The 14,698-nt window shown below is 42.3% G+C and overlaps 2 protein-coding genes across 2 annotated transcripts in view; one reads left to right on the forward strand and one right to left on the reverse strand.

Moving 5' to 3' along the window:
• LOC125506745 (pre-rRNA-processing protein esf1-like) overlaps window positions 1-14,698 on the forward strand; it is a 128,871-nt gene that overhangs the window by 67,098 nt on the left and 47,075 nt on the right. The window lies entirely within an intron of this gene.
• LOC147967966 (uncharacterized) lies at window positions 1,300-7,921 on the reverse strand. Its single transcript, XM_087522709.1, has 4 exons — window positions 7,909-7,921; window positions 1,996-2,150; window positions 1,538-1,744; window positions 1,300-1,410 (listed from the first exon to the last, which is right to left on the reverse strand). The coding sequence occupies exons 1-4, from the start codon at window positions 7,919-7,921 to the stop codon at window positions 1,300-1,302; spliced, it is 486 nt and encodes a 161-aa protein (XP_087378835.1).

A 14,698-nucleotide genomic window follows, 5' to 3' on the forward strand; every position in this document is an offset into this window, starting at 1 on the left:
GAAGAGAAAGAGGAAGAGGATGATGAAGAGGAAGAGGAAGAGGACGATGAAGAGGAAGAGGAAGATGAAGAGGAAGAGGTACATGTCAAGCAAAAACCTATACAACCAAAGCCTAGGAGGAGCGCAAGGCTGATGAACAGTTAGAATAGGTCAATTAACACAATGCAAACTTATGTCATGTCAATGTCCAGAATATTATGTCATCCCCTTTTATTGTTGAACTTTCAAAGAAGTCCTGGTAACATACAATGTGAAGTTCACGTAGTATTACTGCATAAGTCCTGGTATGTTATGAGATGAAGTGTTGTGCTGATGATGTACTGCATGAAAGAGCAAGCAGTAATAAAATGAAAAACATACACTGTGAAGTTCAAGTAATATTACTGCAGAAGTCCTGGTATGTTATGGGATGAAGTGATGTGCTGGTGATGTATTGCATGAAAGTGCAAGCAACAACAAACATGAAAAACATATACTGTGAAGTTCAAATAAGCTTACTGCAGAAGTCCTGGTATATTATGGCAGGAGGTGCTCGTGTTGTATTCCATAAAAGTGCAACCAGCAAATAATCATATAGTATTGAAGTTCAGGTCACCTTATAGAAGAAGTTCTGGTATATAAAATCGATGTAGGAAAAAATATGCTTAAAAATAAAGTTTCACCGCATAAACTAAGGTTAGCAAGCCTAAGACAACGCGTTCAAATGTAAAGTTCTGCTTGGATACGTGCAGAAGTTCATGTACAATGCCGACAAAAGATAAAGAAACATCAACAATATTTCTGCACAGATTTACATATGAAATACGTTCGCACTTGAAAAAACACAAAAAAACAAATATAGATTCTACGCAAAAGCATACATATTGGTTGGGTTGAACATTACCAATACATTACACAACACAAAATATCCTCTCCATCTGAAACCAGCAGCCCAGCCACATCTCAAAGCAGAAGTTCAAGTCTACGATCATATGTTGGGAGCCCAAAAATAAACAACACAAAAAAAATCAAGCAGTTAAACCAAAACCGAGGCAAAAGTTCAGGTACATCTGTTGGGGCAAAAACATTCAACACATGGATACTGAAAAATGACGCAGTACATTGAAATTCACAAAGCCAAATCATTCTTCACACCAAATGCATTTGTCCACAATATCATAAGTAATAGTGCTGCACCTATAGATACACAAATCACTAAAAACATTCTTACAACCAAATCTTTACGAAATTTTTCCAATCATTATCAAACCTAAAAATCTGTACGAAATCAAATCTACAGATGAAACTAATGCTTCGAATTCACGGGCCAAAGGACTGGATCTCTTTAGGGAGCTCTGAACGCATGACTTCATTCTTCTCGCTAAAAATCAGAGTGTGCATGAACTCAGCCTTCCAGTCATCTGCAGCAGCCTGCAAACAAAGAAAGGTGAAAACGATGGTTTAGTAACGGATATCTAAAACCATAGCAGGAGCATCTCAGCAAAAACACACAAGAATAATCAAAGGATGATGAGACAAGAACAAAGACAGAACATACTTCCACATCACCAAAATCTTCAACAATCTCATCGCCATCATACGAAGAGCTGAACTTCACGGCAAAGAAACCACAATCATTACTCTTCTGCTTCGTAACATCGATGAAAGTCGGCCTCTTTGCAATAGTCACCCAGTTAGGCTGCTTGCTCGCCTTGTATGCAGCCTTGCCGTACACCTCCTCAAGCAACCCAACAAATCTCTTCATCTGCCGGAAATAACAAAATTAGATGAAGTCAAAAACATGTTAACCAAAATAGTTAAGTTCAGGTACATAAAAAAGCGACACTTGCATAAGATCCACCTAAACAAATAGCAGAAGTTCAACTTCTAAATGAAAGTCAGTTCAAGCAGTATTACCAAAACAGAGACAGCAACATATTTTGTCAACACAAGGCATAATAAACTTTGTGTCAAACAAGAGAATGTGAAAGGAGGTTCAGTCTAAGAAACACTCACGATATTTTGGCAGTCCCCATGGAAACTCGATCGTGACGTTTGCATATTATCGTAAGAAAGTGAATCAAGGATGTCAATGCTCCCACGATATCTATTCAACACATACACACTGTAGTGCGCCATTGTGCCAATTGGCTTGAATAGAATCAAGAAAACTTGCCAAGAATGAAAGGACCTGTGAACACAAACTATAAAAGCATATGTACTGAAGAACCGGCATGAACAAAAACTTCTTGACAAACTCAGCAAAAGGATGCACATGAAATTAAAAAAAGCAAGAGTTATGAAAACCTAACCAGCTTTGCGTTAAGAAGGTCTTCTTCCTTGCGAACAAACATTGGGAGGAGACCAGCAGATTTTTTTGCATCAAACTTTGGAACTGTTGCACCGAAGAAATCATACTCCAAGCAGTACTATGCATTCACAAAAACACAATTAAAACACCTCCCAAATGCTACTACAACAAAACTAAGGCAAAAAGAAGGAGATAGGGGTGCAAAGAACTAAAACCTGTATGAAGTAGGGACTAAGTACAACCCTGTCAGCACTAGTGAATATCTCAGAGGTCTCCGGCTTATCCTTCCACAAATTTATGAGATAATCCATTATGTCTCCTTCCATTTGCTGCCCTTCACCGAAAAGCGTATAAAGGACACGTCCTGTGAGGTCAATCACATTCGCAGGGATGGTAAACATGCAGTAGCTTGTCCTGCAGAATACAAAAGGATGGTAAAAAAAATATTAGAAGTTCAGATACAACAACAAACAGAAGTTCAGACACTATAACTCAAAAGGCAAGAGGAGACATAAAACAGAAGTTCAGATACTACAACAATGGCAGTTCAGACAATACAACAACAGAAGTTCAGACATTACAACTCCAAGGCAAGGGAGCGACAGATGAGGGTAACTCACTCAGAATGCTTCTCCAGACCGTCTTTACTCAACACATATTGTTTCAACTTTCGGGCCTCGGATAGATGAGGGTAACTGTATTTTTTCAGGGGAGCGACAGGAGAACACCACTTCAAAGGCAATCTTGATGCTCTCTTGGAGGAAGTTATGTTCCCAGACTCAACTGTCGGTTTCCTCCTGGTGATCACAACATTCTTCCCACCTCTACCAGCAACAGTACCAGCAGCACATTTAGCATTCTTCGGGTAAGCAATCTTCTCAAAATCATCATCAGACGAAATCACTTCTACTTCGGCTGCTTGGACTGCATCAGCCTTCCTGTAGCAAGGGTTTTTTGGAGTACCACGAATACCACCAGCCTGCTTCCCCAACTTGGAAGGAATAAGGGTCCGAAGTCTATCATCTTCTATCGGAGCTGTACTCATTCGTTCCTCCCTAGGCTGGTATTCCTGTGACCCGAGGAATGAGTAGTGGTAATCGGTCAGCTCCAACAGTTCCACTGTCAAAGAAAAAAGGAAGAGAAAACATCACCATTAAATACAACTGAAGTTCAGCAACATCACAATGTGCAGTCCAACTAATAAAGATGACATGGTTACTACTCAAGCTGACCTAAAAAAATTAGTTGCAGTAAAAAACTAAATGAAGTTCAGGCACAACCAGAGGCACAGTTAAAGATAAACCGATGAACTGTAAATCATTCAACTAAAGCTAACAAAACCATAGAAAGGCATCATCTCTGAAGTTCAATTATAGAAGAAAATGCTCATGTCCATTTAAGCAAAACAAAACACACAAGCAAAATTAAAAAAGATAGAAATGAAGTTCATGTACAAAGAAAATGCTCCTCTCCTTCCGAAACTAGCAGCCTAGCCAGACCTCAAGCAGAAGTCCAAGTTCAGAGAAAAATATGAAGTTCAGGTAGAATAAAAGATGCAGTGCAGGTAAGCAGTACAAGTTCCAAAATACTTACATGTGTAGTAGCCAAACGGAGCTTGGAAATCTGTCTCAAACAGGTTAGAAGAAGCGATTGAGTACAACCACGTCTTCCTGATATCCCCGATATTCTCATGGGGATAATTTGCAAGGACCCCGTCATGATACGAATTAACATTCGTAAGCATGAAGAATCCGCAGTCGATACTGCCATCAAACAAAGTAAAAGAAATAGTGTTAGGACAGAAAAAGAAAGCCAACGAATTAAACACGTCGCAGCTTAAGTACAACTACAGTTAAACATATGTGATAAAGAGAAAAAGTCGAACTCATGCTTGTTTTGCTGCTGGGGGACATCAATCCAATCCAGAGGGAAATTGTCGATGCTAATAGGACTGAAGGGTGTCTCCCTGTCATTGCTGGCATCCTTCCAAAGCCTCTTGATGTTGTCGGTCATCTGTCGAAACAAGCGTACCGCACATTCATCTTTTGGTCCATAGTAGGAATCGAGAAGCTGGAACCTTGAATTCTTCAGGTCAAGGAATACCGACACCCAATGACCGACACCACCCATGGAAGCAGGAAGCTCATGCGGGTCAAAAGTCGGGAAAACAACCTGAAGCATCATAAACACACAAATCATTAAAAAATGAGAATTAATATCAGAACGGTACAAAAGAAAAATAAAACAAATATTAACACAGTGGATTGCAGTGCAAAACTAATACAGAGGCAAAGAACAAGATATTGCATACCAAATCATGTGCATCCATGCTATCTGGACCACTCGCCATGAAGTACTTCCTCACACGGGAATCAAATTGACCTCTGAAAATCTTGTCTTCAAATAATGCAGACAACACCAACATATGAAAAAATACAAAAATGAGACGGACAAGTTTTAACTAAAATGGTAAGGAACAAAACAAAAAAGAAATCATTGTATGGTTGACTTACACAAACCCAATACAGCAGGATGAGTTTATCCGATCCCTCGTACTTCGCACGTAGACAATAGAGTGCACACTCAGCCACATTAGATGTAAGCATTCCGCGAGGACCAAAAGATATTGCGACTTCTTGAACAGAAGCTTCACACTCCTTGTTTCGGAACATAATCATTGATCTAAAACAAGCGAATAGAAAGTAAAACAAGTTCAGCAGCAGGAACTCAGGAAGTTCATAACACATGTTAGCACAGAAGTTCAGCTATATCACAACAGGCAGTACAATACAAAAGAGGCCAGAAGTTCAGCGACAGAGGAGCAAAAAAACAAGAAGTTCAGGTACATAGAGTTGAGAAGTTCAGGTATGAAACCACAGGCAGTTCACAGGGGGTACATGGATGATGTAAATGTTGAGCATCTGCACTCACCTCTTGGAACGGTCGTTCCTAAGCCTAGTTACACTGTAATAAAAGTCATCAACCTTCTTTCGCACGGCAGCAAGGTCGCTATCTGCTCACCAAAAAGAAAATAGCAATTAACAGCAACACTCAAAGCACATAGATTCATGACAGTTTCAATTAAGACCAACATTCAAGCACAAACATTCAAAACATAAGCACATCTCAGTTGCTACATCAGAAAAGATAAAACCACAGCATCATAGACATCACAACCCATGCATTACAAACCTCCACCCACATAGAAAACAGATTCACTTGACATTCTTTACAACCCACACGACGAACAACAAAACCAGAAGTTCAACCTAGACCACACAGGCAGTTCACAGGGGATATCATGGACTAAACCAAACAACAAAGAGGGAAGGGGATGGGGAAAGAAGAGAGAAGCATGCTCCTCTCTTCATGGATCCTTGCCTAGACCAGTGGCAGCACTGGAATGATCAACCTCCTCTCCATAGCTATCGCTTTCGGTATCTTCATCGTCGTCTCCAGCAGACGTTGCAGCGTCGTTACGAAGGACACCAGTAGCAGCTGGAGCAGCTGGAGAATCTGAAACAAGAAAAACTTTTGGTTGTGCCTGTACAGCATTAACATCAACTGATGGCTCTGCTGCAGGAGACTTCTCCGGGCTTGCAGCAGCACTACCACCAGTTTCAACAGCAAACACAATAGCATCTTTCTCCAAAATGATGTCTCCAGTTGTCTTGCCCTGCTCAGCATTAGAAACCTCGGCGAGAATGGACGACTGAGGTTCAGTCAGGACCACCCCGTCGGAGCAGCTAGTGCCTGAGACGGACATGTCTGCAACCTTCTCTGGAGGAACACTAACATCATCATTCTGCTGCTGCAAAAAGAAACAGAAAGTCATTACAAAGGGCTGACTGAACCTCATGCACAGGAGCAGCAAGTCCGTCTCAGGGGCAACAAGACAAATGGACAAGAAAAATGGTACCTCATTTTCACTGCCATGAACCTCATCAACTATTACGCCACTAGCCGGAGCAGGTTCATGCACAGGGGCAGCCTCATGCACAGGAGCAGCTTCATGCGCAGGTAAAACATCCTCCTCAACCCTAGCATCATCATCAAAAGCCTAAAAAATAAAAAAATCATTTAGAAAACAAATACCTAATCAGCAGAAGTTCAGATTGCACAATCAGAGAAGGTCAGCTATCACAACTGACACATAATGGAAGTCCAAATACAGTAAACATAGCAGGTCAGATATCAAACTACTCTAAGATACAAAAGGGAACAAAAAAGGGCCAGTCATCAAAGTCATGGAAGTTCAGGTGCTGTAGCAGTTGAAGTTCAGGTTCAATAAAGAGATAAGGTCACCTAGGAACACTAGTGGTAAAAAGAAACAGTTTACGACACATCAAATCAACAACGCTCGCCTATGACCACAAATAGTAATAACTGAAAGCTAACATTGAACATTAGTGCAAGGAAATACCAAAAAGCCAACATAAACAAACCTCTTTGGTATGCTCCATGTGGCCTCCTTCACGACCCGAACGAATAGAATCCTGCCTCTGAATCTGTCTCACAACAACACTTGCCTCATCTTCAAAAGGCTTGCAACGAGCATCCTGCATTTCCTTGAACAGCCCAACGCTAGTCCGGAGGTGGGAAGTGCTCTGACGAAGCTCTTCAAGAAATTTAGCTTCAATATATAAGACCTCCTTCGAAGACTCAGCATCAAACCCGTGCCCGGGAGGAAGAATCCCATCAACGCGACTAAGACGCTCAGCAGTCGAAGGAACACGAGCCAACTCCCCACAAACAGTTTCAAGAAGACTGTCAATCCTAACCAGAGAAACATTGGCAGCTTCAAACAAATCATTGGAAGAAACGCCACCTGCAGCACTCACACGGGCAAAAGAACCTCCTGGATCTACAGGGGGCACCGGTATTAACATCCCGGGAGAATTCAAATCTTGGGGAACTTCCACTCCCTAGGTCGGCAGAACGAGGCATAGTTAGAACAGAGCGTTCGATAACCCTAAAGAACACAACCTCAGCCTGTGTCTTCCACTACATACAAAAACAAAAGTCAACGTGTCAGAAAACAAATGAAGGAACATGGGAATAAAAAATATACAAGACAATACCAGAAGTTCAAGGTAAACTACACAGGAAAGAATAATGCATAGAAACACTCACAAGCAGTCTCCCAAACACCCAGTTGGCTGGGTCATCATCACCTTTCGTGACCAAGTCAGCCGCAGCAAGCTCAAGAAGCTTGGCCTGATCCATGAAATTGATGCGAGGGGTCCTCAAGTCAATATTAGTCGTCTTGCCAACGATAAGGCAGTCCAGATACATAAGAAGCGGCGCGATGGCATAGCCTGTGACAACTTTTCCTCTGCTAGTACCTTGCTGATACCTAACAACAGCATTCCGAATATCGTCAACAACCAACTAGCAGTAGTCCATGTCTACCATATCCTCAAACACAAGGTTCTCGGCCATTGCTGCCTCCCTGGACACTCGTGTAGACGTTCCAGGGATAACCACCTTCATGAAAACAATAAGGTAAAACACCTGCAAAGCAAGATCATCCTTCGTCTCATCCTTCACAAGTTCAGTGAGGATATTCCGCAAATCCTTTGTCTTGATGTCGTCACTCCTAGCATACCCAAGCTTGCCCTTCAACATCATAACAGCATCATCGAAACCATCATTCGAGGGCCTAGGGGGGGTACGATTACCTTGAGGGAACCCAAAGAAATGGTGAATAGCATCACTTGTAATACGTATAACCTTGTTCGCCTCACCCATGTCCAAAATCATGGTTGAAGGGTCAATCCTCGTGTAGATGTTGCCCATCAAAGGACTAGAAATGTTGGAATCAACCTTCAAGTCAAACACACAACCAAAACCAGCCTTGATAACCCTCGTCTTGTGCCTATGTTATAGCATTTTCGCACACGTCTTGACCTCTCCTAGTGAGCAGCGAACCGTCTTGTTAAAAGGTTTCGCCTCACCTCCTCCTTGGCCACCTTCTTCGGGTGCTTTGCCTCCTCTCTTCCTCCTCTCAGGCCACAGCACAAGCTGATACTGAAAAAAATACATTGACAAGGAAAAAAGGCAGAACAATGAGACACACAAGCTTCACCAAAATTCCACTAATGCCTACATACGCACCACATCTCAGAAGTCCAACTATGTCTACATAGGCAGTACAACCATGTATGACCAGAAGTTAACATGCTTTCAAAAATGTTGGAAATTTACAAAAGCAGAAGTTCAACCATGTATACCAAGGCAGTAATCAAACATGTATCTCAGAAGTCCAACTATGTCTACATAGGCAGTACAACCATGTATGACCACAAGTTAACATGCTTTCAAAAATGTTGGAAATTTAAAAAGCAGAAGTTCAACCATATACACTAAGGCAGTAATCAAACATGTATACCAACAAGTTAAGCTTATTTCTTCATGTATATACCCAGAAGTCCAACTATGTACACAAAGGCAGAAATACCATAAAAGCAAAGCACGTCGGCTAATTTATTCATCTATATGGAGCATAAGGTCACCTATGTACGCCAAGGCAGTGCTAAAAACAATAAAACTACAGAAATAGCGATAAATGCTTAAAAACAGTAAACATGAGACATTCATACCTGATTAGCGGCAGCATCATCATCGTCGTCGTCCTCATCATCAGCATTGAAATCAGCATCATCATCGTCCTCTGGATTAACATGAGAACGCTTCTTCACACCCTTGTTGACCTTTGCAGGTGGAACCTTGCGCTTCACGCCACATTTCTTCCCCTTACCAGATGCACCAGCACCAAGCGGAGAAGGTGTAGGCGCGGCAGTGGCAAGCACACGAGGACTACGGCGTGGCATACCACCAACGCCTAGCCCTTCATCTTCAACAACTTCTGCAGGCCTTGAAACACATGGGCTCCTCCGAGGAGTAACTTCACCAACTACTAGCTTCCTCGCAGCAGTCTTCTTAATTTTCTTCTTAACAGGGACAACCGTGCCATCACTTCCACACGGCACGTCTTCCTCAACAATGAGCTTAGCCGCATGAACAGATCCAGGAACATCAGAACCTTTCTCAAGGAAGGCCGCCCTCTTCTTGTCAAAATCTTCTCGCTTCTTCCTCTTACGTTTGTCCTCCAGGAGAAGCTGAAGAGGCACATCCTCGGGTTGCATGACAGGTTCAGTGCCATCAACAGACTGCGACTGCGTCTCTGACATCTGAAGAGAGCATAAAGGATCCGGAACGGAATCACAACCTTTGACTGAGGGAGCTCCCTCCTCAGCTGCAGCAGGGTTTTTTGATAAACCCAACTCAGATAAAACATCATTGATGGTGTTCACAGCTTCCTCCTCTGTGGACACATCTGCAAAGAACACAAAAAATCGAAGCAAAAAATAAAAAAAGTCAGGAACAAAAACAAAAACAAACAACATGAACAAGCTAAAAAAACATGGATGAAAACTTTAAAATGAAAAGAAAAGGGGTTTCACATACTAGGTGAAGCAAGAGCTGCAGAAGCAAGATCCTCGAGGCTTGAAACATTCTCAAGGCTCGAAGCAACCACGGCAATCAAAGTCAAAGGGATAATGGGTGATTTAGCCGCATCAGATATTGGAGCATCAGTATTAACCTCTGAAGCTCCATCTTGATCGCACGCATTTTTTTCAGAACTATTCAACTCATCACCAACTACAAAAATGCAAGTAAAAAGGCAGCTCAGTTTTAATGCACAATCCTAGACCAAAGGGACTTCTACTTTGACAACAATGTCCAATAACAAGAAGTTCAACAATACCTAACAAAGCAGTAAACACAACAAACAAGCTAAAATCTACACACTAACTATAAAAACAATCTACACCAGAGGGGCTACTACATATAACATGAATGTCCAGAAGTTCAACGATATATAACAAAGTAGTAAACACAAAATGTGCATAACAGAAGTTCAACCAAATTTCATTATGAACAAACAATAATTAAAACCAGAAGTTCAACTATGTGACCCAAGAAAATAGCACATAAAAAATATGTAGCATGACCACAAATAGTATTTTCACAGCCAAACTAAATATCAATACAATGAACATGATAACAAATAAAAAAACAAAGATATACACTATAAATATGAATCATTTGGGAAGTCCAACAACACTTGGTGACATAGTTTCACCTGCAAATCATCAACTAAAAAGTAAGCAACACTCTACTAACTCAAGCTAAGGGTAAAAAGCATACACATAACCTTTCTTAGAAGTTCACACTAATAAGAATGGCAGTCCAACAAGAAAACTAAGTGAAGATTTGGTTAGACATATATAAGAATACTGCTTTAAAATACAAGATCCAACTACATTAAGATACCTGGAGAAGGTTTGGAAGCCATGACAACACAACCCCCTTGATGAATGAAACTCCAAACCCTAGAACAACCTACTAAAAATAGGGGATAGAATGCATATAGTTAGCAGGTAGAAAATCATACAACAAATACAAAAAACAACTAAATGAAACAACTAGATAATATCAACAAGTATGAAAACATGAACAGTAGCACATATAGGGAAGCACAAACAAAAAAAGAATCCAGAAACTAACTAGCATGTGACAGACAAAATCTAGACTTCGAAATCAACAATACTAAGACAATTAGATACATCAGATTCATCATGAACCATCACACCACACCCTCTCTCACATGCATCTGAATGCTGAAATCACCAAAGGGGAAATGAAATCCAATGAACTCTGAACGGAGAAATAGCACACACAAGCATCTCATAGACAAATCTGACCACGGGGGAATGGAATCCACCTACCACACGCACAAGAACCCTACCTAACCTCCCATCAAACCATCAGAAGAAGGGGGTAGGACGCGGACCCGAGAGCAGGAGGCGGACTCGACAGATCTGGCAAAACTAAAAGCAAGCATTAGGGGGGGCAGCATTTGTACCTCTCGAAACAACCCCCGCACACACGAATCCACGGCGGTTCTTCCACTCCCCACGACGCCACGCGCACCTTGCAACCGCGCAGGCAGTTGCCGCCCTCGCTTCAGAGCAAAATAGAGCGGGCTGGGCGAGGGGGAGCGGGGCATGGGGAAGAAATAGAAGCGGGGGCCTGCGCTGGTTACTCCAGCACGAGGGCAGGGGACAGGGGCGGAGAAATCGGGGGCAGTTGGAGGCGAGGAAGGCAGTGGAGCGATGGAGAGGGGGAATGGAGCGAGCGACAGGGGAGAGGGGTTTTCTAACAAGTGGTGACGAGGGAGATGCTCACTTAATGCCTATCTGTCGTCGGAATTGCAGCGCCACTGAATTTACAGTCTTGCCCCCCCCCCCAACAGCTAAAAAGGTAAATACATCTATAGATAAATGAATGCACCATCTGAATGCATCTATTATAATGAGATAACTTCACACAACAGCACTGCTGATATCCTTAAAACCAAAAATAGATGGCAAATGCACTACCAAAGGAAGAAAAATACATACATAAATATGCACCTAAAAAACAATAGAAAGAAGTTCAAAAAACAAAGAACGGAAATTCAAGTACTCTAATAAAAGAAGTAACGGCATAAGAATAAATAAACCCTAAGAAACAAAAAGAAGAAGTTCAAGTACAAAAACAGATGAAGTTCATATCTAACCCTAAACCCTAAAAACCCTAAGATAGATAGTGGGGTCACGGATGTGACGGACTCGCCTCCGCATGCGACGACGTGGCATCGCCTGCTCCGGCTCGTTCCTGTCTTGGCCTCGCAGGGGTAGGGGAGGGGGGGTCCCGACCCCCCCCCCCTGCTCGGCCTCTCGCTACCGCATTGCTGCGCGCTAGGATTTGACAGGACGCAATGCGGTTACTCTGTTTCCACCCCCACCGCACGCACCCTAAACCCTAAAAACCCTAAGATAGATAGTGGGGTCACGGATGTGACGGACTCGCCTCCGCATGTGATGACGCGGCACGCCGCGTCGTCGCCTGCTCCGGCTCGTTCCTGTCTCGGCCTCGCAGGGGGAGGGGAGGGGGGTCCCGACCCCCCTCCCCCCTGCTCGGCCTCGCGCTACCGCATTGCTGCGCGCTAGGATTTGACAGGACGCAATGCGGTTATTCTATTTCCACCCCCGTCGCACGCACCCTAAACCCTAAAAACCCTAAGATAGATAGTGGGGTCACGGATGTGACGGACTCACCTCCGCATGCGACGACGCGGCACGCCGCGTCGTCGCCTGCTCCGGCTCGTTCCTGCCTCGGCCCATACTTGGCTAATCCCATGATTTCTCACGAGACAAAAGTCTAAAAAGAACATCTGGAGAATTAAAAATTACAAAGAAAACCAAACAAACAAAATATAGAGCATCATGCACCTTCGCCTTCCAATGTGGAGTGCAAATCTCCAAAACCAGAAGTTTAACCATTAATAAAATAGAAGTCCAGATCCTACTAAAGATAGTGCTTGTGATCTAGCTCCACACTTACACACTATTTAGAACAAAATTGTAGAAGAAATCTACTAAGGGTTTTTGATTTCTGGAATGTAATCTGTCCTGGAATATCAATGTCAAAAAGATGAACCTCCATTCAAGAAAAATTTTGTTGTGACATAAAAAACCAAGAAAGAAGCACATGAGGAATAATAATGTTTAGTGTCGAAGAAACAAAATGCACAAGGCGTAAGTTAACTAATAAAATGTTCTAAATAAAGGTTAGTTCAAGTTGTAAAAACATAGAAGTTCGGCGTTTGGAAAAAACATCAAATGAACATGTAGAAAAGAAAAATTACACAGAAGCAAAAATCTTGTAAGTTCACGTTAAACACAAACTGAAGTTCTACCACTGTTTGAAGTATGCAAACGTGTTACAAAAAAATAAGTAAGGTATGCATGCATATTTGGGAATAATCCCATAGTTTCCATGGAACAAACTAAAACCCAAATTAGAAAATTGAAAATTACAAAAAAAAACAAAAAAACAAAAAATAGAGCGCGATGTTGCACCACCTTGCAATGTGGAAATCAGGAAGTTCAATCACTGCTAGCATAGAAGTCCAATTACTACCACAGAATGTGGATGATCCAAAAAACTAGCCCCGAAGACAGAATAAATATAAAAAGGATGATTTGTGTATCTATGGACCACCTCCACATTTACGTATATGAGTACTCTGAAAAACAAAACAAACGTACACAAAAATTTTATAACAACACCAACCGAACAGATCGTATTGCAGCATCAACCAAAACACATGCATTAAAACGAGGGAAGTTCAAGCACAAAAGGTGCAGAAGTCCAACTCTGTAACACAGACAGTAGAATCACTGGAAAAAACTCATTATCGAATTTGCTTTTCAGATTTAATCACTTGGGTGACTACACCTTCTTAGGCCACGACCTCGAACGATATCCTATTGCGCCTTGACATCAAAACAATAAATCAACCAAGCTGTCTCATTGAAGAACCGAAAACCAGCACCGGTGGACACGAGATCCAATCGCCCGATTTTAGCGGTGTATTCGCCTTCTCGATGGAATTAACAACGCATGAACGGTCAAATCTCACTACTGCAATCATATCCGCCCTCTATACTCAAATAAAAATAACAAATCTACAGAAGCGGCGGAACCACTCCCGCGGACGAAGAACACAGAGCCTCAAATCAAATCCGTTGAAATTAACAACAAATTGCCCATGAAACTCGTACTTAAACCAAATTACCATCATGTTAGAGGTTCCAGAACATCCACTGAATGCATTAAACTTATGAACAGACACGAGTTCATCCGCCCCGAGAGTGAATCCGCCAAAATGCAAAATTACGAATCAAGACGAGCATTAAGATGCAGGTATGAGTATCTGGATTACAGTCACATCCCACACAACACTACCGACCGGAATAACTCGCGGGGGAAGCCACGGTTGCGAAGATAGCCCGAAGGTCGGGTTCGTACAGAGGGAAGTTCAGGCGCATTACTCAGGCAGTTCAGGTTGTGATCAGAATATTATTCTGATCCCGTGATCAGAATAGTGTTTATGTATATATATACAAGGTATTACTTAACTTTGTTCTCCTCGAGCTGCCTCTTGGTAAGGCCGAGCTCTTTCTCGGACCGCTTGAGGTTCTGCTTCAGTGCGGCAACCTCCGCAGTCAGTGCGGCAGAGGTCAGCAGCGAAGCCTGCATACGCATACAGACATACTTATATTAGACTCCTGCAGATATTATTTGATCCTCTATTCGGCTTTTCTTTGTGAACACCAAACAGAGCATCAGGGGCTACTGTCTATGCGGTAATATTTTCCTATATTTTAAATACTTACCTCAAAGCCTGTTAGAAGGCTGGCACAGGCTTCAGTCAGTTCGCTCCTGGCGGACTGAACCTTCTTGATCACCGCACTCATAATAGTGTGGTGCTCTTCGTCGATGGAAGCGCCG

Source organism: Triticum urartu, chromosome 5A (genome assembly GCF_056163025.1).
Source record: "Triticum urartu cultivar PI428250 chromosome 5A, HENAU_Tu73, whole genome shotgun sequence".
Taxonomy (NCBI): domain Eukaryota; kingdom Viridiplantae; phylum Streptophyta; class Magnoliopsida; order Poales; family Poaceae; genus Triticum; species Triticum urartu.